The sequence below is a fragment of the Vulpes vulpes genome, chromosome 4 (assembly GCF_048418805.1).
Source record: "Vulpes vulpes isolate BD-2025 chromosome 4, VulVul3, whole genome shotgun sequence".
NCBI classification, from domain to species: Eukaryota; Metazoa; Chordata; class Mammalia; order Carnivora; family Canidae; genus Vulpes; species Vulpes vulpes.
In genome coordinates this window covers 84,411,331-84,437,064 of record NC_132783.1, presented here as the reverse complement: position 1 = coordinate 84,437,064, position 25,734 = coordinate 84,411,331, and the positions used below count along the sequence as shown (strand labels likewise).

General features: G+C 33.3%; 1 protein-coding gene across 9 annotated transcripts in view; it reads right to left on the bottom strand.

The window, feature by feature from the left end:
* The window catches only part of ADK (adenosine kinase), a 494,813-nt gene that overhangs the window by 249,356 nt on the left and 219,723 nt on the right, over positions 1-25,734 (bottom strand). For all 9 annotated transcript variants that reach the window (XM_026005029.2, XM_072756311.1, XM_072756308.1 and 6 more), the window contains 2 exons: positions 11,512-11,684; positions 8,370-8,478 (listed from right to left, as the gene is read on the bottom strand). In XM_026005029.2, coding sequence (XP_025860814.1) covers positions 8,370-8,478; positions 11,512-11,684 — 282 coding nt within the window. The remainder of the gene's footprint in view (positions 1-8,369; positions 8,479-11,511; positions 11,685-25,734) is intronic.

The window sequence follows — 25,734 nt, the reverse complement described above, 5'->3', positions numbered from 1 at the left end:
TGGGGCTCTGTGCTGGGCATGGAGCCTGCTTCAGACTCTCTCTCTTTCCCTCTGCTCCCCACTCCCTAAAAAAAAATTGTAAAACTCATCTCACCAAAACTTGAAAGTTTTGCTGTTATTTGATTATTCCCTGTAACACATTTATGAGTGATAGTTTTTGTCAATCTAGCTCTCACATTTATGAGTGATAGTTTTTGTCAATCTAGCTCTCAAATAGTTCAAGGAAGGAAAAATAAAATTTGGGGACAGGGAAAGAAAAAAAAGAGGTTAACTGAGAACTAAATCTGCAGTTTGAAATAAATACCATGTTCCATGAAAATTGGTATAGAACAATAGAGAGGGAGATAAATCATGGTTATGTTATTAACATATTCAAATTCAAAGTGAAAGAAAGTTAGGCAATCGTGCAGAAAAAGAGAGTCATCTAAGAAAGGTAAAAGAAAAATCAACGTGGGGATTTCAGTTTCCAATCAAGATAGAATAACAGGGAATGGATTTACATTTAAACAATTTAAACTTAAACAATTATAAAAATTGGGGGGGGACCCATTTGAAACAATCTTTAGACACTGAATAATAACCAAACATGGAATGAAATCAGGTGACTCTTACAATTGCTCAAACTCCCTAAAGACAACTTCTAACCTGTAGTTCAGAAGGAGAGAGCTTTAAGTAGAGTCATTTGTCTCCACTTGGAGAGACTACGGAGGTCAGCACATGCTAGTCCAGATAGGGACAGGACAGAGGTGATAAAAGGAAGAGATGTGAAATCAGAACTTGAGATCTGCAGGGGTTTCCAACTGAGTCTTCAGTATATTGGCATAACAAAAAAACCCAATGTCAAAGTAAGAACCAGAAAAAAAAAAAAAAAACAACCATGGAATAAAATTAGTAGACAAGGACATTAAAAACAGTTGTTATGACTATACTACCTAAGTTAAAACTGAGAGATGGCAGGGTGCCTGGGTGACTCAGTCGGTTAAGCACCTGCCTTCAGCCCAAGTCATGATCCCAGGGTCCTGGGATTGAACCCTGTATCAGGCTCCCTGCTTAGTGGGAAATCTACTTCTCCTTCTTTCTCTGCTGCTCCCCCTGCTTGTGTTCTCGCTGTCAAATAAATAAAATCTTTAAAAGAGAGAGAGAGAGATGGCAACATGAGTATGTAAAGTAGTCATGGCAGGAATGAACAAGGCCCAAATCAAATTTCCAGGTACGAAAATTATCATGTCTAAGATAAAATATACACTGGATGGGATTAATGGCAGAATAGACATTGTAACAGAAATGATTAAGTTTAAGACACAGTAATGATAATTATACAAAATGAAGAAGAGAAAGAAAAAAAATTAAAAGAGTATACTAAGGTAAGGAACATTTTAAGTGGCTTAATATTACTTGGAGTTTCCAAGAAGAGATAGGGTTGGAGAGTGAAAATATTTACAGAAAAATTTCTAAACTGAATAAACCACATTCACAAGAAATAGAAAGAAAACAATACAAAGGTAACATCATAATAAAATTGCTTAAAACCAATGACAGAAAATCTTAAAAGCAGTTAGATAGATAGGGATAGATATGGAAAAAAAAATAGGAATGACTTCCTTTCTAAAAACAATGCAAGGCAGAAGACAGTGGAGAAACAGGGATTGTGTGTGTGTGTGTGTATAAATATATATATATATATCCTCCAGCATGAAACAAAAACAAATACAAACATGATGCATGCAACAATGGTTTTTAAAACCATGGACATCAAGGATGAAAAATAGTGATCTCTGAGAGATGGGAAACCATCTAGGTGAGCCCTAACACTGGATAAGTATTGTTTTGTGAGAGTTCCCAGGCTAAAGGCACCAGAGCCCAGCACTGGGAAGGGCAGAGCCTAGGGAGTTAGGGAGATGGAGCTAATGATGGGAAGAATGGAGAAGTTAGAGTGCAGAGGTTAGGACAGTAGAGAAAACTGGAAATCTGCAGAGATTCCTCTCCAACATTCATCAGATCAGAACCTAGGAATGAGCCATCCAAAAGAATGAGAGGGAAAAGAATTAGAGGAAACAGTGCCTGAGCATATGCACTTCTGGGAACAGTGCCTGTTTCCACCATCTAGAGCAGGAAATATCATTACTAACGGGGCATTGCATAGAGCACAGCAAAGTCTTGCCTCAGTAGTAGGGAACATGTAGCTTTAGACCAGAGTTTCTTAACCTTGGCTCTACTGATACTTAGAACTGGATAATCCTTTATTGTGGAGTGCTGTCTCATACACTATAGGATACTTAGCAATATTCCTGTCCTATATTTACTAGTAGCAACACTCGCTCATCACTATAATAAATATCTCCAGATTTTGCCAAATGTCCCTAAGCGGGGGGGAATTGTTCCTGATTAAGAAACAATTGCCATTAAATGAATTCTACTCTGGATTCACCTAACGAGTCATAAAAGCAAGATCAAAATGCATCAGGCTTGCTCCAAGTAACATAACTGCATCCCAGAAAAAAACCTTAAGAAGATTTATCAATGATAGCTAATGATCACTATACCTACAAAGAGAAAGGAAAACACAATCCTCAATAAGGAAGATAATCAATCCTTACAACTACTCCAGAATCAACATAGATGTAAAGAGTAACAGAGAAAGACATAAAAATAGTTCTTTTAACTATATTTTATGTGTCCAAAGTAGAGACAAAGAAGAAATAAAAGACCCAAATCAATCTTACAAATATGAAAATAACAAATGAGATGAAGAATACTCTGGATGGGATTAATGATAGTTCATACTATACGGGAAAATATTAGTGAACTAGCAGGCATAGCAAAAGAAAATATCTAAAGTAAAACAGAGAGGAAAAAAAAAAAAGAATCCAAAAAAAAGGAAAAGGGTGGTATCACTGAGCTATGAGACAACTTCATGGGTAACTTGAAACCCAAAGGTGGGGGGCAGCTGGGCAGAAAATATATTTAAAATAATTGCTGAAAATATTCCAAACATAATAAAAATTATAAATCCACAGCTGTAAGAAGTTAAACCCAAGTATAAGAAACATGAAAAAGAATACACTATGGTATAATATCATCAAATTGATCAAAACCAGTAATAAATAAAAAATTTTAATAGCAGCCAGGATTAGGGGGGTGTGAATTGTTACATGCAAAGGAATAAAGGTATGAATGTCAGATTTCTCATCAAAAACAACTCAAATGAGAAGACAGTAAAGCAACATTTTTCAAGTACTGAAAGACAAAAAACTGTCAACCTAGAACTGGCAAAAATCTCTTTTAAAAATAAAGGTGAAATAAAGATGTTTTCAAACATACAAAAGCTGAAAGCATTCATCACCAACAGACCCAAATATATGAAATGCTAAAAATGTTCTTTAGGCAGAAGGAAAATTATACCAGATGGAAATCTAATTCTAAGCAAAGGAATGAAGAGAACTGGAAGTGGTAATTAAATGAGTAAATATGTTTTTTAATTGTTGAAATATCTTTAAAAGATATTTGACAATTTAAACAAAAATTATGTGTTATAGTGTTTATAACACAAGTAAAAGTAAAATTTGTCTGTTTTATGGTATGTTAATTATATATTAATAAAGCTGTTCAAAAACAATTAAAATTTGGGGAGCCTGCATGGCTCAGTGGTTAAGCTCTGCTTTTGGCTCAGGGCGTGATCCCTAAGTTCAGGGATCGAGTCCCCTCAGGGAGCCTGCTTTGCCCTCTGCCTATGTCTCTGCCTCTCTCTCTGTGCCTCTCATGAATAAATAAAAAATATTTTAAAAAAATCAAAATTAAAAAAAAGGAAAATGTGACAATGATAGCATAAAGGCTTGGAGAGGTGAAACTGAATTATGCTATTGTAAGGTTCTTCTACTGTATGTGAAAGTTTATAGCATTATGTGAAGGCTCCGTTGGTAGAGGATGCATCTCTATCTCTCTCTCTTTTTTTTAGGATGCATCTCTTGATCTCAGGGTTATGAGTTCGAGACCCACACTGGACAGAAAGCTTACTTAAAAAAAAAAATGAAGGCAGTGATGAGTTAAAGACATATACCCTATATATATATGTATATATATATATATATATATATAGAGAGAGAGAGAGAGAGAGAGAGAGAGGGTTGAGTATATATCTATATATATCTATTGAATATATATCTAGGTATATATATATACTCAACCCTAATGCAGTCACTAAAAGAAAGAAAAACAGTAAGAGATATTAAGGCAATGAAAGAAATAGAAATACTGGATTAACCTAAAAGAAGGCAGGAGAAAAAACAGAATGAAGGACAAACAGGACAAACAGAAAACAAATACAAAGATGATGAACTAAAATCTAACCATATCAATAATTGCATTAATGGTAATGGTAAAAACATTCCAGTTAAAAGGTAGACATTGTCAGGCTGGACAAAAATTAAGATTTAACAATATGTTGTCTACAAGAGATGCACTGTAAATAAAAACACAAATGATTACTAAAAGGGTGGGAGAAGATATACTAAGATATCAATAGTAAAAAAAAAAAGTTGGATTGGCTTTATTAATATCAGAGTATCAGACAAAATACTTATGGGAACAATACCAGGAATAAATATTTCAAAATGGCAAGTGGGTCAGATAATCAATTCTATACCTTTAGGCACCTAATAATCAATTCTATACCTTTAGGCACCTAATAACAGAGTTTAAACACACTGAAGAAAAATCCGATTAGAACTGTAAAGAGGAATATACAAACCCATAACAGGAGCAAAAGGAAGATCTCTGGGAAATCTCCATATTTAGAAAATAAACAACAGGTTTCTAAATAACTCAGGAGTCAAAGAATAAGTAAAAGAGAAAGTAGAAAATTTTACATGCTGAATGAAAATGAAAACATGACATTAAAATTTGGGGGATGTAGCCAAACTGGTTCTTACAGGAAATTTATAGCACCAAATGTCTACAGTAGAAAAGACTCAAATCAATGAATTATTCTTCCACCTTAAGAAACAAAGAACAGGTGGAGCAAGAATGGGGGGTGGGGATGACAGAAGAGGAGGAGTAGAAGAGCAAATTAAATCTAAAGTAAACAGAATAAGCAAATAATAAAGAACAGAAATAAAAATCAGCCTGGGTTCAGGTCCCACAAAAAGTGCTGGAAAATGAAGCATTATCTACATAGTAGTACTTTGTTTCACGAAATACTATACCAAACAAGTTGTTTTTGTACAAAGCAACAAGAAGTCAGTAAGAACTCAAGAATGGAGAAGCTCTGACTCCTTTCTTGGGGGAAAAGTGAGAACAAAATGCAGCCAAATGAGGGATATTCAAAGTTAAACAATAAAGGAATGGGAAGACTGGGTAAAATAATTGGTGGTGGTGAAGCATTTAACTCATTTAAATAGAGAAACAAGACTGTGAGGATTATAGTTATAGGATAGAGTGCAAATATTTAAATCCTAATGCTAAGATGAAGAGCACCTGAAATTTATTTTTTCAAAAATGCAATTAGCTATCACCATAACCAATAACTCTTAATCACATATTAGTAAGGAGTTTGGGAATTTGGTCTAAACAGGGTAAACTGAGGTTACATGCTATAAATGGAACACCTCCTATGAAGATAAAAGAAGACGTAAACATTTACTTAAACCAAAAGAAAATGTTGATATATGCATATTTCATTTCAGCTTTTTGTCAGCAAAATTTTTGATGTGAACTCTGCATTGTAGATTGACTGAATTACATGACAGAGAAAATGATCAAGGTTTTGGATTTTCTCAATGCTCATGACCATTATTAATTTATGAAATCATGGAAAGAAGAGCTGAGTATGTAGATCTGGTTTACATAATGTAGACAGATGTCTTAATTATGGAAATTTGTTAAATAGATATACTGAGCTGCTTCCTTGGACCAAGAAATTCTGAAATTAAAGAGTTCCTAGAATTTTAACTTGTCAAACCTCAGTAGTTTATAATGACACTGTGAGAAGATTGCTGACTCTACAGAACCAATATGGAGGAACCCAACTAATTTGTTGAAATGAGTACAGATATATCTACTCAATCAAAACTTGTGGTTTAAGCATCTACTAAAGGAAAGGCTACACTGGATGTTCTGGCCTCAAAGGAAATTAAAGGTTTAAAAGAACTGCAAAGGTATTATACGTAAATGACGAACCACTAAATCCTGCTCCTGAAACTAACTAATATTATACTATATGTTAACTAACTAGAATTTATTTTTTAAACTAACTAGAATTTAAATAAAAAATTAAAACATTAAAAAATTAAGAAATAATAAAATGGCAGAACATCTTTATACAAATATCATTACACTTCAGAAGAGAGTACACAGATTTTAATAAGAATTGCGCTCTTAGTAAATAGCAAGATAGTTATAGAATACACAGCATCCAAGGTATCCTTTTTTTTTTCTTAAGATTTTACTTATTTATTCATGAGAGACACAGAGAGAGAGAGAGGTAGGGACACAGGCAGAGGGAGAAGCAGGCTCCATGCAGGGAGTCCGATGTGGGACTCGATCCCGGGACTCTAGGATCACGCCCTGGGCCAAACGCAGGCGCTAAACCGCTGAGCCATCCAGGGATCCCGCATCCAAGGTATCCTATATGAACTATTTTAATAGTCAAACTCTCCACAAACTATTTACTTGGCAATGTAAAACACCATTCTTTTTATAAAATTGCTGAAATAGAAACTAAGCACTAACAAAGATATCAGCTGGAATCCATTTTGATATTTGTTTCTGGCTGTTTTTTGACAAGTTTCAAAAATAATTCAATTTCCTTTATTAATTTGACCCAAATTAATCACTCTACATTTTATATAAAATTGGACTTATATAAGTAGTTATTACTATTGTAAGAATTCTACTTTACCTGAAGTTGGCTCAATGCACTATCGTACATAATTCTTGAAACTCTAAATTGTTTGCAAGATAGGTCTATACTCCTATAAAAATTCTATTCATCCTATTCATCCAGGCTTGGCCAATGGTAGATATACATAACTGTTAAAACTGAGTGTTTCCACTCATAATTTGGAGTCCAACTGCCATATATCTAAATAGAAATATAATTGCCTGGTAAATATAGTTTTCTACCATAATTATTGTCATACTTCATAGCCAATATAAATAATATCAAATTTTAGACCATGTGTTCTATGAAAATCAGACTTTCAAATGTATAATGGTTTGAAATAGCACAGAAATCCCCCCAAAAGAAACACACTACAAAAACACACTCCCAAGATAACAACAAAAAAATTAGACCATATAGAGAAATAAAATAGAAAATAATCAAGAGGGAATTTTTTTTTAATTTTCTGAAATGTTTTCTCACATGCTGTCTAAAGAGCTAATATGACTTTCCTCTATAAAATCCCCTCAATGTATTTATTTGACATTATAAAGGGGTAGGATTTGCTATACAGGAGAATCAATAACAACCTTGTAAAGCCTAAAGCAGTGAACATAAACATGCTGTAGGAGACATTAACATTAGACTGAAAGAAATAATTATACTTTCAATAAACATGCTCCTACTGGATAATCAATTTTTTACACGTCTTTGCAGCTGTTTCACAGCTCAGGTAGTGAATGGCAGCAGCTGTTATATCAAAAGCATGTATTATATGCATATGAGGTACTCTTAACTTTTCATAGGTATCTACTTATTTGTGATTAGCCACATTTAACACATATTAAATAAAAACAAAGTATTCATGGGATGATAAATTGAGGAGGATTTTTAGTACCATCTTATTTTAGAAGACAATTCTTAAACCAATTATTTTTTATGTCAGAATATTTAATAATTCAAATTACATGCTGCCCTTAGTCCCAGATTTAAGAGATTTGTCACGATCAATGTTTCTGAAATATTAAATTAAAACGTGTCATGGTAATTACTATGGAATAAACAGCAATTAAGATTTTTTAGGCAAATAAGCTCAAATTGTTTGCAGTGCATATTTATACTACTAATATTTTCCCACACAATGCATGTACCATTCACAACAAGCAGCCTAAAAATACAGAATGTAAATCTGTAGAATTATCTCAAAAGATCTTAAGATCTTTGGATTAAATATGGAATCTGATAATTAGTTAAGAAATATCTATGTATAATGTATCCAAAAGGAGGTAGATTTGAATGTTAAGTAATACAAATAATGTTACCATAGAATGATCATGTTTCTGTTCTGTATTTGTAATAGAGAAGCTACCATATGCTGTAAATAAATTGCAGGGTAAGTAAAAGACAACTATTTAAAAATGTATATCCAATTACAAACTATAATTAACAGTATAAATTATGTACCAGAAATATGAAACAGGTAAATACTTACTGCTATATAATAAACTCTTGCTTTTTCTACCAGTGTCCAGTTTTTATCCATATCAAGATGTTTTTCCTTTTTATAACAATTGGCAGCAGCGAGATTGGCTACAAGTGACCTAAAACAACAACAAAAAGCAAGTAGGCTTTCATACTGTAGCTAAAATTGTCATGTACTTCGTTACAATTAATTAGCAATACTTTTTGCAAATTATGTTTTACATTTTAATTCTTATTTTTTCAAAACTGCTATACACTGATATTAATAAATTAAATAAGATTAAATTTGTTTTGAGCACTTTTTGAGACTTCTATGTTGCCTTTGAGATAAATAGAGATATCAATCCTTGCTCTAAATACCATCTGGTATTTTGAGAAACTGGAATTTATGTTTCCTTTGGTACTAAAATGATGAGATTATCTATTTTCTACGTTTTAGTAGTTCAAAATGCAGTTGGGAAATTAAATATTATGTGGCTATGCCAAAAAAAATTATGCAAAAAAGATATATACATACATATATACAATTGAACACTTCAGTTTTTAAGTATCAACATACTATATACATTGATTATTTAACCTAATGCTTGAAAAGCTAAGTATAGGATTAATTTCACAAATCACACCTAAGAAATGTAGGCCCTATTTACTATGAGGTATTAATTTGCAAACCAAAACATTTTAAAGACTAGAATACATTAAAATTAGTTTTCTATAGTTGAAAACTCCCAATATTGGTCCAGTTTTGCAGCTGAAAAATCTAAGCAGGATACTGGATTTAAAATCTTGCTACAAGTGCCAGATTGGAATTTTTGTTATTGTTCAAAAATTAAAGTTAATAAAGTAATTATGCTAAGTACAAATTAATAAAAATATTTTCTTTCTCATTTTGACCCAGAAATCAGAAAATAACTTGCCATTTTTTCATTCTTTCTAATCAAAAGGGAACAATCATGGTCAAAAATAGATACATCATTTTATCCCTTGAGATTTTTATAATATGGTTGGTTCCTCTGTTAAGAAAAACAATTGATACTCTTCCAAAACATATTTCTACTCATCCACATGCCAAATGACTACTGAAAGATATCAATTCAATTTATGCTCATTAGATTATTAAAAATAAGAAAAATATGAATCAGTATATTTATATGCAAGTATTACCATATTACAAAATTAAGAATAATCCTAATTTATAAAAAGCATTTCAGTAATCATGATGTTAGCAAAATTTTGACAGAAATGGGTATATATGAAAATAAAAGGCAAACACTTCTGGTACCAGTTATGAAATTCTATTTTGATAATAAAACTATCCTTTGATAGTTTCTCCAACATATAAGTATTCTCACTATCGAAATGAATGTGATTCAGAGTCTGGAGAGCAAGAACCTCAATTAAAAAGAATACTGCAGGGGATCCCTGGGTGGCGCAGCGGTTTAGCGCCTGCCTTTGGCCCAGGGCGCGATTCTGGAGACCCGGGATCGAATCCCACGTCGGGCTCCTGGTGCATGGAGCCTGCTTCTCCCTCTGCCTATGTCTCTGCCTCATTCTCTCTCTGTGACTATCATAAATAAAAATTAAAAAAAAAAAAAGAATACTGCATTATCCCAATTCTTTGATTCCTAGGTTTTGGATAGCAATAGTAAGAGTTATCAGCCCTATCCAAAACAATTTATCCGTATCTATGAGGTTCTATAATTTGATTGATGATGAATTTGATAGTGGGAGCCTCCCCCCAGTTTTTGACTTCCAATACCACCTGAACATTACTAATCACCATACCATAATATTAGTATATTAGTTAAGCTTTTGACATCTGGGAAACCTAATATCATCATAACTTCTCTCTAAAAGAGCAATTTAGCACACAAAAACAATTTAGCCATTTTACACTAGCCTGAGAGGTAACAGGCAAAACTTGACCTATTTCTCACTAATCAGAAAAGTGTATCTGCATATTAAAGTTGGGTTTAGGAAAACTGAAAAGGGAGAAGGTCTAAATAAGTATATTTCAATGTTTGAACAATAAGTGGTTTTATTTATTAAAACCTTAAATGATAAAGTTCCCTATACACAAAAAAAATAAAATCACAGGAAAGATTTAAAAATGACTTTGGCACCCTAATTATTTTAAAAAGCTATAATTTAGTTATTTAATGACTACTGGCCAGGAGAGTGTCAGGTCCTTAGCATACATCTACTAAAGGTCAAGGAGTGAGCAAAGAAAGACGAAGGGAATAAGGGGAAGAGACAGTAGGGAGGAAATAAAGGAAGACAAGAGGCAAATAAGAAAGGAGAGAAAGAAGGGCAAGGAATGGAGGAGGACACACTAAATATTTCTATGTATCAGGAAAATGAAATTTCTAGTGAATCTCTATTTAGAAAGAGATCATCATTGCCAATTTTAATAATATAATAGCTAGAAAAGTTATTTTGTTTTTCCCTTGCAAAGGATAAAAAAGACTGTTTGATGAACACTGTGGTAACAATGCAAGGATATACTAAAGAAAAACCTCCATGAGGCTGCAGAAGGCATAAATACAACTAATATATGGAAAGTCCTGAGACAGAGATTTCAAGTTTATATAAAGAAGAATTTTCTAAAAAGTAAAATTGTACAGAAATGTAGTGAATTGTTTTTTGACTGGTACATTACCCATAACTGAGGTTGTCTGATATGGAGAGATGACTATTTGTCAGAAATGCTTTAGATGACCTAATTCATATGACACTAAATAGAATGTAGTATTTTATATATGTTGTAAAATACATGTGTGTATCTGTCCTTGTATCTGAATATTCCAATCGCAGGATATGGTAAAAAGAGCATTCTTTTCATCCCAGTTTCAGCAAGAAACCACAAAACACTGAAAAAAAACGTTTTCCTTATTTTCCTTTTCTGATCTAATTACAAAAATTAGACTGGAATAGATAATCTCAAAATTTTCATTTCACATGCCTCATGATACAAAAACAGGTACAAGGTTTTTTTTTTTTTAAAGGAAAATGAAATCAGGAGGAAGAGTTATTAAAACACTAAAAGCAATTTAAAACGTGAGATCTAAATTCCAAATTCAGATTGGAATTCAAAGTCTACGGCTGTGAAAATATCCAGTTAGTAAAAAACCTTCCCCTGGAATTAAACTGACCTGTTGCTACCAGTGATGCACACAGCACAAGTTCCCGTTGTTTGCTCGTTTTGCTCATAGTAATGAGCATCCACGTGGGCTTCAGCAGCTTTTTTCTTCAAGATCTCTCCAAATGTATCTGTCCCAATGCATCCAAAAAATGTTGCTGCTTTGTATGGCTGCTGAATCATCCACTGAAAAACAGGAACATAAATAATTTTAATGGCTCAGAAATATAGTACACATAGAATGGTGGAATAAAAGGGATGCTTTGTTAGATGCTGTGACTGTTACAAATGGAATTCCAATCCTGTAATGCTTATGATAACAAATTTGACATAACAACCACATAAAATCTTACACTACATTCAGGGACAGAAATAGGGTGTAGTGGTTAAGAATTCAAAATTCAGTCACACAGACTTTAGGTCAATGCTAACTTGATACAGAAAAATAAAAGTGAGTCCCAAAATGAATAGAGTAGCATTGTCATTTAAAAGCTCAGAATCTATACTAAAGACCATCTGGGTTCAAATCTTGCCTCTGCTACTTATTACCTATATGAGTAAGAGCCTGTCACTTAACATTTCTATACCTCATTTTCCTCACTTAAATATGGAAAAATATAGAAGTACACCTTATGAGGTTGTTGAGAATTAAACTAAATAACTTAAATTCACGTATATGCAGTGTTGAGCATAGTATGCAGCACACAGTAAACAATGTATGCTAGCTGTGGTGGTCACTATTAGTGTTACACTTGTAATTCATAAGTAAATTAAGCTAAAGTATGATTAAGTCTACTAAATTGTTCTAAAAATTCAAAAGTAGTGTTAATTCTAATTCTAGGATCTCAGTCTTTCAGTAGTCTCAAGCTTTAGCATCTCTGTTATAAACTAACAGTAGATTGCTTTTAAAATGCATATTTTAAAAATACTATGAACTATTATTTTTCATAATTAGCTCAAATTCTTAAGATTTGTAATACTTACATTAGCTATAATAAAACTGCCATCGATTTGTTTGTTCCTAAAACCTATATGAGCAAAACACCCCACATACTAAGTCAAAAGACATAAAAATCTTACCACATTCTCAAATACTTAAAATATAAAAGAAATGCATGTATATTTGAGAGTTAAAGGGATGAAGGGACAAAAAAATAACAAAACTGTAAGATAAATATACAATAACTGCCTAGGGATTTGTTCTGAAGATACATGTCCACAAATATGATGCAACATATGCATAAGTACTCTTTGAGACATCATTTGTAATGCCAAAATGTTAGAAACAACCTAAATACCCATACATAGAAGACTGGTTGAATAAACTGATTAATCTCCTCAATGGAACATCACACAGCAACTTAAAAAACAATCAAAGACAGACTATACAGAGTAATCCATTTATATAGAGTAATTGCCAGGATCTTTTATGAAGATTAAAAAAAAAAGAGCAGGGCACCTGGGTGGCTCAGTAGTTGAGCATCTGCCTTGGGCTTATTAGGTTGTGGTCCCAGGGTCCTGGGATTGAGTCCTGCATCGGGCTCCCAGCAGGAGCCTGCTTCTCCCTCTGCCTGTGTGTCTCTGCCTCTCTCTGTGTGTGTCGCATGATTAAATAAATTCTTTTTTTTTTTTTTTTTTTTTTTAAAGAGCAGAGTTCAAAAGTGTGTGTCTTCATGTGTGCATGTGTTTTAGGAGACTGGAAATTAAAATCATAGATATCTTTATAGTACATACTCATACTCTTTCAGAATTTATATTTAATTTTAAGTTTGCTTATTTTGTAAAAAGAAACACAGAAACATAAACCATGAATTGAATAAAAATGGTTTTCTATCAGGGTGGGTGGGAAAGGAATAAAGAAATAGAAATAAGAACAATTCCTCTGAATGTGCCACTATACATAAAGTGTCCTTTTGAAATGCTAAAATTATAAATTTTTGAAAGTGCAATTCAACTTGAATTTTAAATTTATTTGGGAAAAAAATGATAAAGTTGAGTACAACAGAAATCAATAAATCAAAGAAAATATAAATTTTTAACATAACCCCATAGAAAAGAAATACAAGTAACTTTCAATATACTATTACTTTTTAATATACTCATTTAATGAACAAACCCAAAAAATATTGGAGGGTAGAACATTTGAAATCATTCACTCAGAAGAGCAAAAAGAAAGAAAAGAATGAAAAAGAGTGAAGAAGACTTACAGAACTGGGTATGTCAGTGGCCCAGTCAGTTAAGTGTCCAACTCTTGATTTTGTCTCTCAGGTCATGATCCTAGGGTTGTGAGATCAAGCCCTGAGTCAGGCTCTGTACTTGGCATGGAGCCTGCTTAAGATTCTCTTTCTCTCCCTTTCCCCTTCCCCTCCCTCTATAAAATAAAAAGAAAAAAGAAAGCTTACAGAATTTAGGAGATACACTGAAAAGAAGTAATATGTGCATTATGGGAATTCCAGAAGGAGAAAAGAAAAAGGAAAGTATATTTAAAGGATAATGGCTGAAAACTTCCTGAACGCAGAAACAGAAATGGACATCCAGTTCTATGAGGCCCAAGAAAATCCAAACAGGCTGAATATGAACAGGGCTACACCAAGACACATTATAATTAAATTGTCAAAGTTTAAAGACAAAGAAAAGAATTTTAAAAGTAGAAAAGGAAAGAGAGAAGCTATACACAAGAAAACCCCCATATGATTATGTGTGGATTTCTCAACAGAAAGCTTACAGGCTAAGAGAAAATGAGATGAAACATTCAAAGTTAATTATTAAAAGAAAAAAAACACCTGTTAATCAAGAATTCTACATCCAGCAAAGCTGTCCTTCAGAAACGAAGGAGGGATAAAGACTTTCGCAAACAAACAAAAGCAGAGGGAGTTCATTATCACTATACCTAGCTTATAAGAAATGCTAAATGTATTCTTTGAGTAGACACGATGCTAATTAGTATCATAATAATATAAGAAGGTAGCATAAAACTGGTAATGATAAATATGCCGTCAAAGTTTGATTCTGTAATAGGGTAATTATGAATGTATAATCAATCCACTTAGATCTTCAGTTTATGTTTAAAAACATAAAAGTAGTAAAAATAACCATAAACACCATAATCTGTAATTAGTTACACAATATAAAAATATGCAAATTTTAATAGCAATAACCTAAAGTGTGAGGGGGAAGAGAAATAAAAGTGTAAAAGTTAGGAATTCTAATCAAGTTAAGTTGTTATCAGCTTAAAATAGGGTGTTATAATTTTAACATACTTTATGTAAGCCTCATGGTAACCACAAGGTGAAAACTTGCAGCAATTACACAAAATAACATGACAAAAAAGTCAAAGCATACTATTACTGAAGGACATCAAAACATGAACAAAGACTATAGGATAAGAAATAAGGAATAACACATCTCTACAAAACAATCAAGAAAACAATTAACAAAATGGCAACAGTAAGTCATTACCTATTACAGTAGCCTTCCCTTATCTGCAGAAGGTATGTTCTCAGATCCCCAGTGGATGCCTAAAACTGCAGATAGTACTGATCCCCATATACAATTTTTCTATATATATATACATCCATTATAAAGTTTAATTTATAAGTTAGGCACAGTAAGATATTAAGAATATCTAATAATAAAATAGAAAAGCTGTAACAATATACTGTAACAATATTTATGTGAATATGGTTTCAGTCTCTCAAAATATCTTATTCCACTTTACTCATCCTTCTTGGGATGATAAGTGATGATAAAATGCCTAGATGATGAGATTAAGTAAGGTGAATAACATAGGCACTATGACACATAGCATTATAGTACTACTGATGAAAAAAATATATAGTACTACTGATATTCTAATGATATGACAGGACTAGGATCATCTGCACCCAGATTATAGGTAACTGAAACTACAGAATGGGAGTGGGGGGGTGCTGCAGTAATACTGTACTTTAAACATAAACAGGTTAAATTCTCTAATCCAAAGACACAGAATGTCTGAAATAAGAAATAAAACAGGGATCCCTGGGTGGCGCAGTGGTTTGGCGCTTGCCTTTGGCCCAGGGCGCGATCCTGGAGACCCGGGATCGAATCCCACATCAGGCTCCCGGTGCATGGAGCCTGCTTCTCCCTCTGCCTGTGTCTCTGCCTCTCTCTCTCTCTCTCTGTGACTATCATAAATAAATAAAAAAAATTAAAAACAAAAGTTTAAAGAAATAAAACAAATAAAAATCCAACAAGATTGCCTATAAAAGACTCACTTCAGCCTTAAAGACATATATAGACTGGGAGTGAAGGGATGGAAAAAGACATTTCACAGAAATGGTAACCAAAACAAAGCAGGAGTAGCTATACTGATATCAGACAAAATAGGCTTTAGACTAATAACAGTACAAAGAGACAAAGAAAGTCATTACATAATGATAAAGGGGCCGATCTATCTATAAACTTTAAAAATTATAAATATTTATGCACCTAAAACTAGAGCACCTAAATATTTAAGAAAGAAACATAGCTAAAAGGAGTAATGAAAAGCAATACAATAATAGTTAGGAATTTTAATACCCCACTCTCAACAATGAATCATCCAGCTAGAGAATGAGAGAATGGGAGAATGAGAATACGGTAATAGCGTTTTTCAACAAAACTACAGATCAAATGGACCTAAAGATACATATAGAACATTCTATCCAAGAGCAGAATACATATCTTCTCAAGTGTATATGCAGTATTTTTTATAATAGTTCATATGTTAGACCACAAAAGAAGTCTTCACAAGTTCAATAAGACTGAAATCATACCAAGTATCTTTTTTGACCACAATGGCATGAAACCAGAAATCAGTAACAATAGGAATCTGGGAAATTCACAAATACTGGAAAATTAACCAGCACTCTCCTGAAAATCCAATGGCTCAACGAAGAAATTAAAGAGAAACAAGAAAGTTTTTCTGATACAAATGAAAATGGAAAAACAACATACCAGAACTTAGGTTAAGTTTATACTAATTACTGCTTACATTAACAAGCAAGATCCTAAATTAAGAATCAAACATTATGCATTATGAAACTAGAAAAAGAAGAACAAACAGCCCAAAGGTAGATGAAGCAAGAAATAATACAGATTAAAGCAGAATATAAAAGAAATAGAGAACAGAAAACAATAAAAAAGATAACCACACTAAAGGCTGATTTTTTGAAAAGATAAGCAAAATTTGCAATCCTTAGCTAGACTAACCAAAAGGGGAGAAAAAAAAAAAAGAGAACAGAAAACATCAAAATTATAAACAAAATAGGACACATTATAACTGATACCACAGAAATAGAAAAGGATCATAAGAGACTACTAGGAACAACTATATGCCAGCCAATTGGACAACCTAAAAGGAATGAAAATATTCTTAGAAACATACACTCTACCAAGACTGAATAAGGATAAAATACAAAATCTGAATAAACCAATTACTAGTAAGAAGATTGAATCAGTAACAAAAACTCTCTAAATGAAGAAAAGCCTAGGGCTAGATGACTTCAATGGTGAATTTTGCCAAAGATTTAAATGAGAATTAACATCAATCCCTCTCTCAAACTCTCCTAAAAAATAGAAGAGGAGGGAACACATCCAAATTTGTTTTATAAGGCAAGCATTATGCTGATACAAAAGCCAAATAAGGACACTACTGGAGGACAATATCCCTGATGAATATAAATGAAAAATTCTCAACCAAATACTAACTGAATTCAGCACCACATTGAAAGAATCACTCACCGTGGTCAAGTGGGATATATCCTAAGGATGTAAGGATGGTCCAACATATACAAATGATAGAATGAAAGAAAAAAATCATAGAACCGTCTCAACAGACACAGAAAAAGCATTTGACAAAACTCAGTATCCGTTCATGATAAAAGCACTTAACAAACGGAGAATAAAAAATATATATATCTCAACAATATAAAGGTCATATATCATAAGGCCAAAGCTAACAACATACTCAATGCTGAAAGGTTAAAAGCTTTTTCTCTACGATCAGGAACAAGACAAGAATGCCCACTCTCACCACTATTTAACACAGTACTGAAAATCCTACCTAAAGCAATCAGGCAAGAGAAAGAAAAGGCATCATTATTGAAAGGGAAGAAGTTAAAATCATCTCTATTTGCAGATGGTGTGATTTTATATATAGAAAATCATAACAAAAAAAGCTAGAACTAATCAATCAATTCAGTAAAGTTGTAAGACAAAATTAGCATAAAAATCAGTGGTATTTCTATACACTAAAGACAAATTCTCTGAAAGAGAATTCAAAAATCAATTCCATTTACAATAGTATCAAATAAACAATAAAATACTTAGGAATAAAATTAATCAAGGAAGTTGAAGATCTCTACTCTTAAAACTATAAGATACTGATGAAGAAATCAACAAGACACAAATAAATGGAAAGGCATCCCATGTTCATGGGTTGGGAGAATTAATATTGTTAAAATGTCAATATTGCCAAAAGCCATCTATAGATTCATTGCAATCCCTATTAGGAGTCCAAAGGCCTTTTATTTCTTACATAAATAAACAATCCTAAAATTTAGATGGAACAAGAAAAGACCCCAAATATCCAAAAATAACCTGAGAAGAAAGGTCTGAGCAGGAGATGTCATATTTTCTGATTTCAGGCTATCCTATAAGGTTATAATAATTAAAACAGCAGGGTATTGGCATAAAAAGACAAATCAATGTAACAGATTCAAGTGCCCAGAAATAAACCCAAACATATATGGCCAACTAATATTTGGTAAAGAAGTCAAGAGGGCACTGGGGAAGCATCTGGCCTTTGGCTCATGTCATAATCCCAGAGTCCTGGAACGAGTCTCACATGAGGCTCCCCCACAGGGAGCCTGCTTCTCCTTCTGCCTATGTCTTTGCCTCTGTGTGTGTCCCTCATGAATAAATAAAATCCTTAAAAAAAAAAATACTCAAGGGAGAAAAGACAGTCTCTTCAATAAATGGTACTGAGAAAATCTGCTGTCCACACATAAAAAGAATGAAATTTGACCCCTATTTTACACGACTCAAAAAATTAACTTGAAACTGATCAAAGACTTAAATGCATGACCAGTATCATGAAACTCTGAAGAAAACCTAGGGGAAAAAAACGTCCTTGACATGGGTCTTAGAAATGATTTTTCAGAAATCGCAATTGAAGCACAAGCAACATCAAAAATAAACAAATGAGACTACATTAAACTAAAAATCTTCATTGCAAAAGAAACCATCAACAAAGAGAAAAAAACAACGTATGGAATGGGGAAAAATATTTGTAAACCATATATTTAATAAGGATTAATGTCCAAAATATATAAAGAACCCATAAAACTCAATAGAAAAACAAATAATCAAATTTAAAATGGGCAAAACACCCAAAAAGACATTTTTCCAAGAAAATATATGACTGGCCAACAGGTATATGAAATGATGCTCAATGCTTCTAATCATTAGAGACACGCAAATTAAAACCACGTTGAGATATCACCTCATGCCTGTTAGAATGGTTATTATTGGGGCACCTGGGTGACTCAGTTGGTTAAGCATCCAACTCTTGATTTCAGCTCAGGTCATTATCTCAAGTCCAACACTGGGCTCCATGCCCTAAAATGATTAGGATTTTCTCTCTCCCTCTCCCTTCCCCTGTCTTAAAAAACAAAAAACAAAAAACAAAAAGGTCATCATCAAAAAGACAGGAGATAATAATAATAGAATAATAGTATGGATGTAGAGAACTCTTATGCACTAGTGGTAGAAATTAAGTTGGTACAGTTACTGTGGAAAACAGTTTGGAGTACCTCAAAAAATTAAAAACAGGGGGTACCTAGCTGGCTCAGTTGGTAGAGCATGCGCATTTTGACCTCTTGGGGTCATGAGTTCAAGTCCCATGTTGGGTGTAGAGGTTACTTTAAAAAAAAAAAGGAAAGTAAAAAAATAAATAAATAAAAATAGAACTACCTTATGACCCAGCAGTTCTATCCTGAGAATATTCTCCAAAAAAAAAAAATAATAATTCAAAAAGATATTTTTATATACATCATGTTCCTAACAGCATTATTTATAATAGCCAAGATATGGAAGCAACTTAAGTGTCTGTCAATGGATAAATGAATACATATATTTTTATTCATGTAGAAAGCATGCCAAATGATCAACCATGTCTGTTTCATGTGGTAAAATACAAAAACAAAATCAATAACAAATTTTAGTATGATTATTTAACTTAATATGCCATCAAAAAATAGGAAACTTCAGTGAAAGAGAAGCCATTATATTGTAATTAAGCCTAATTAAATCCAAGTTTACATGTTCAAAGTATGGTATGAAAAAGGGAGGATACCAACTCACTATCAGGCTTAAATCTGACTTACAACACTTCCATTACCAATCAATATTACTAAAACCTGCAAGACAAAAAAATGAAAAACAATACAAATATTCAGCAGGTTTTGTAGTAATTCTATTATGGAATATTTTATCACAGGAAATTGGTTAACATCCTATTTCTGATATTAGTGTATTGGGAAACTGACAAAATATGAGGACTTTACTACTGATCAGTGATTTCCATTTAAGTTTGTCAATCTACTGTGAGAGTTTACTAGGCTAAAGTAGACACACAGAACTAACAGAAGCCAGGTTCACTGCTTCAAAGCACTTAATAACCTAGCTGAGTAATTAAAGATGCTATAATGAGAGAGCTAAAATAAATTAAAAATAATTTTTAAAAAAATTTATAAATTTGATGAGTTTTATTAAAATTTTAGTACTTCTTTATCTCACACAATATATTACCAATACCTAACCAATCAATTTCCTACCATTCTGACATCCAGTCAATAAGTATTTCATGCATGTTTAGTAGAGGATAAGAAGATGAAAGTGAAAAAAAAAAAAAAAAAAAGAAGATGAAAGTGACAGTGTCCCTAATACAGTCACATCACTATATTTTCAGATTCTCCAGAAGAGATTCAACTCTTCTCATAACCTCTCATTATGTTTCTCATTTTAGCTAAAACAAATTGCTCAGCTTGTCTTTGTTAATATATGTATAGTACATCCTTAAACACCTATCTTTAACTTTCCTAAAAGAGTCCAGAATTACATGTATGTTGTAACTAGAAAGCAAGACTAGAAGACAACAAGCACAGAATTTTCAGATACTGGACCACAAGTATAGCAGGACTGTGATCGCTGATAGAAAAGAAACGAGGTAGGCTCTTACATCATGTAGGCTCTCTGCCAGTAGGCAATTTCCAGACTGTGGTGCCAGGAGAAAGAAGCCAAACAAAGCCAGGCATTCTAGTGAAATGAGGAGACAGAGGTAAGTGTTCAAGGAGAGTCAAGAGACTAGAAATTGTGAAAAAAACGTTTCAGCGAGTAGTGTGTTATAAACTCCTGAGGCTCTGGCTAAACTCCAATCTTTGCATATTTAAGAAATAGATGAGATCATAGGGAGTCTACATAAATGCTTCAGGATTCGGTATCAATATATAAAAATCTAACGTAATTCTACATACTATGAAGGAAGAGTTGAAAATTAAAATCAAGAAAACATTGTCATCTACAATCACATTAAAAAACAAAACTAATTGGGACAAAATTTAAGAAAATGTGTATAAGACCTATACATAAAACATTACAAAGTTTGCTGAATGGGAAAAAACACCTATATAAATGGAAAGCTATGTTATATGCATGGATTAGAAAACTCTATATTCTTAAGAGAGTAATTCTCCCCAAACCGATTCATAGATTTGTTGCAACCCAACTGGTACCTCAACAGGATTTCTGAAGATATCAAAAAGCTGATTCTACAAATCAACAGTAAAGGAAAGGGAATTAGAAGAGTCAAAGGTTGGGAGATACGTCAGGGTGAAGTAACCCAACATTGCTTAACTCCAATTTCTTCAAATATAAAATGTGGATAATATAATCTCTGATCTTAGAAGGATGTTCCAAGAATTAGAGTAACAAGCCATGCAATTTAGTTCAGTAAATGATACTTATTATAGTTGGATCTCTTTTATACAGAGAATGAAAGGGCTCACACTATGCTAGAAGTACACTTAAATGGAGATCAAGAAAGCCATGGCCATAATTGGTAACCTTTTATAAATATGTGAATTAGTTGAGCTCAATTTAAAAACCAATGATAAGGGCAGAATGTCAACAGAAAAGACCCAGGAGGGAGATTAGTTGCAGCTGAGGGGATCAGTAAAGTCTTCCAGAGACAGGTGACATGATCAGTTCATCAATGCTGAATGGGTAAAATATTAAAAAATGACTATAACCTGGAAAGAAAGTAGAGGCATAGAGCACATGCCTCTGTTCCTATCTTAGGAATTTTATCATGGTGTCCCTAAGGCAAAAGAAATTCTATGTATTAAGTAGTTAGTTCCAAACAACTTAATAAGTTATTTATTTCCTAACAATTTAGCACATGTCACGCACTGTAAAATTCTCAAACCCTGGTATCAGATCAAGTGCCACCAGCCCCATTTCCTGTTTCACACTGATTCTTGTGCAGTACTTTAAGTAATCTTTAAGTAAAGAATCTTATATTCTTTTTTACCACCTAAAACCCAGAGTATATGTAGAGTATATGATACCACCAAAGGAATGTAGCAATTTAATGTTTTTTTTTTATATATATAAGATTTTATTTATTTTTTCATGAGAAACAGAGAAAGGTAGAGACAAAGGCAGGGGGAGAAGCAGGCTCTGCATAGGAACTTGATGTGGGACTTGATCCCAGGACCCTGGGATTATGACCTGAGTCAAAGGCAGACACTCAATCACTGAACCACGCAGGTGCTCTCAATCTAATGTTAAAACAGAAATATCTGGAGCTAGTGGTTCATGCTCTTTCTGATAGATGTCACTGTTTTGCTAGAAAATATAAAATACCCTGTGGACCCGATGTGGGTTTGTTATAGAACACAAGAGGCCTTAGCACACAGATTAGAAAATAAAAGAGCAAAGTGTTAACAAAAACAATGAAAAGGAGAAATGATGAACCATTATTTTTTTAAAAAATTAATAAAACCTTTAAACAAAGAAGCTGAGGCAGCATTTTGTAGAAGGGTGCATGTGAGGATTTTTGAACAAAGCAATGAGATAAGAGATGATGCCTTATTAAGGTAAGGAAGCAGGAGGAGAAAATTTGCAACTGAATTTAAATATGTGCTGAATAAATGACATATTAAGTTTCATATTAAGAGTCTTTAACAACATACAGAAAGACTTCTAGGGGGTGCCTGGGTGGTTCAGTCAGGTGGTATCTGACTCTTGGTTTTGGTTCAGGTCACGATCTCAAGGTCCAGGATCGAGCCCTGGGTCTGGTCCACACTCAATAAGGTCTGCTTGAAGATTTCTCTCCTCCTCTCTATGCCCCCTCCCCCCAACTTACATATGCTTTCTGTCTCTGAATTAAATAAATAAATCTTTTTAATAAAAAGGGGGAAAAAAGGAAGATTTCTATCAATATTAACTTTACCTTCCAGATGAATTTCCTCTTTGCCACCTAATGCAGTATTTAGGACAATATAACTGACAATGATGCTTAAGAGCCAGTCACTTCTAAGATAATGCTATATACTTTAATTCATAATAGAATAATGAAGAATGACACTAAAATAATGATACTAAAATAGTTGAAGGATAAACCAAAGATAAGCAATTTTAGATCAGAAAACCCAATAAGGAACTTCAGGAGAACTGTAAACCACAATGAAAATGAAAAGAAATTAAATGTCAACTGGGAAATAACAACAAGCAGAATGCAAAGGTCTATGAGGAAATCAAAATTGAAGTAGTTGGTTAGGAAAACAGCATATATCACATGGCTTAAAGGACTGATTGTCTCAGATGACTGGTATGCTACAAAGTGACACAGTGAAACACAAAATTTTCATAAATATTATTAAAGAAACTATGCTCTCTCAGTAACTAGTATATTTCTTTCCCAACAAAACTGTGGTTTCCCTTGTTGACAGGTGTCCTATTAATAAAAATTGATTCATGAGAGTCCTACTATTATTCCTAACAATCTTTAGTTATTTTTCTTGTTAAATACCTGTTAACATCTATTTCTCAGAAGAAATTTTAGGAAACTTCAGCCTAGTAAGAAAAAGCATAAACTTTAGACTCAGGTAAATATAAATTCATCCAGTTGTATGGCAGTAAATTATTAATTAAAATAATGTACACAAAGTGCCTATACTAGTGCCTGTTAAACAGTACTGATGCTGATGATGATGGTAACAGGACACTGAGATATGATTTAAAAATATTTTAGCCTGTTGTCACTCAATTCATTCCATAAATATTTGTGATCATATACCAGGTGTTGGGCATTATTGTAGTAAATAATGGATAAAGCAGCATTTCTCTTTCGTAGGCCTCCTTTCTTTTCCCTATCCTTGAGGTTCTGCAGGTCTGGATCCAAAGATTATCTGTCCTTTCACACTATATACTTTTTCTGGATATTATCTAATCTACCCCTACGTTTTAAATTCTATCTATATGCTGAGACTCCCCACTTCTATTTTTAATTTAGACGGGCCTTCAGATTACTGACCTGAATATCCAAATGCCTATGACCCTAAATCTACACATTCTTACTTTTTTTTTCAAGATTTTATTTATTTATTCATGAGAGACACAAAGAGAGGGGAAGAGACACAGGCAGAGGGAGAAGGAGGTTCCCTGTGGGGAGCCCAATGTGGGACTCGATCCCAGGACCTCGGAATCATGACCTGAGCCAAAGGCAGACGCTCAACCACTGAGCCACCCAGGTTGCCCCTACACATTTCTACTTCTATCTCCATTATTACCACCCAAGTGCAAGCCACCATCTTCTCTCACTGTGAAAGCTTTAAAAATGTGTTTTGTTGAAATATATTCACATAGCACAAAAGTTACCACTTTAAAGAGTATAATTAAGTTGCTTCCTATATATTCACAGGGTTATATAGCCATCACCACTAACTCACTCCCAAGATATTTCATCTCTCCAAAAAGAAACCTGTGTCCATTAGCAATCATGCCCCATTCTTCTCCCCAATCTAACCACATGACAATCTGCAAAAGGTCCCCTGCCTTTAGTTCTTTTGTTTATATTTATTATTTTTTAAAGTTTTTATTGTAATTCCAGTTAACAGTGTTATATTAGTTTCAGGTGTACAATATATAGCGATTCAACTCCCTGCCTTCATCTCTGCTTCCTTCCAATTCACTATACTTTGAGTTATCTTTCAAAAATGTCCTTCAATAGTTACTCATTTCTATTAAACAGAGTTCAAACATAAACAATTTTATGACTGAACCATCAACTGTCTCTCCAAGTTCATCTAATGGTATTCACTCTCTGGAATGCAATGTGCCAATACCATTCCATTCATTCATATTCCATTCATATTTTATCTCTTGTTCTTTCTGACTTAGGGTATAGGCCTCACTTTCTTGGGTGAGTTATTCTTGAACACTAGACTAAATGCCATGTTTTATTTTGTCACAGGAAAGTATATCAATTCCACTTAATTATAATTTTCTGTTCAACACACTTGTTTTCCTGACTTCTCTGAAACCTATTGGGTACATTTCTACATCTAGAAGGGTGTCTCCATATTCCATATACCTATGTATCTGTCAAATGAATGAATGAACAGAAAATGTATAATTCTCTCTTCTTCTAAGCTTACAGTTTAGGGTTATATAAAAATTACCCAAAAAGGTATATTACTATTAAGGAGTTTTGCGGAAGATGATGGAATAGGAGGATCCTAAGGATCTTAGAGAGAAGGTCACATCAAAAAGAGTAGGAAAGGGGTACCTGGGTGGTACACTCAGTTAAGTGACCAGCTCTTGATTTTGGCTCAGGTCATGATCCCGGAGTCCTAGGATTGAGCCCAACATTGGGCTCCCTGTTGCCTGGGGAGTCTACCTCTTCCTCTTCTTCTGCCCCTCCCCGCAGCTCCTGTTCTCTTTTGGATGCTTGCTTTCTCTCTCTCAAATAAATAAAAATCTTAAAAAAAAATAAGTAGCCTAGATTTATTTTCAAAGGTCTCCAAAACCAGATGACAAAAAAGAACACAGTGACTAAATATGGTGTTATAAAAGGCCTCTGGTTTTTATTCAATATGCCTTTCACCAGAAGCCTTTATGTAACAAGATTTCTGACAAATGATAGTATACA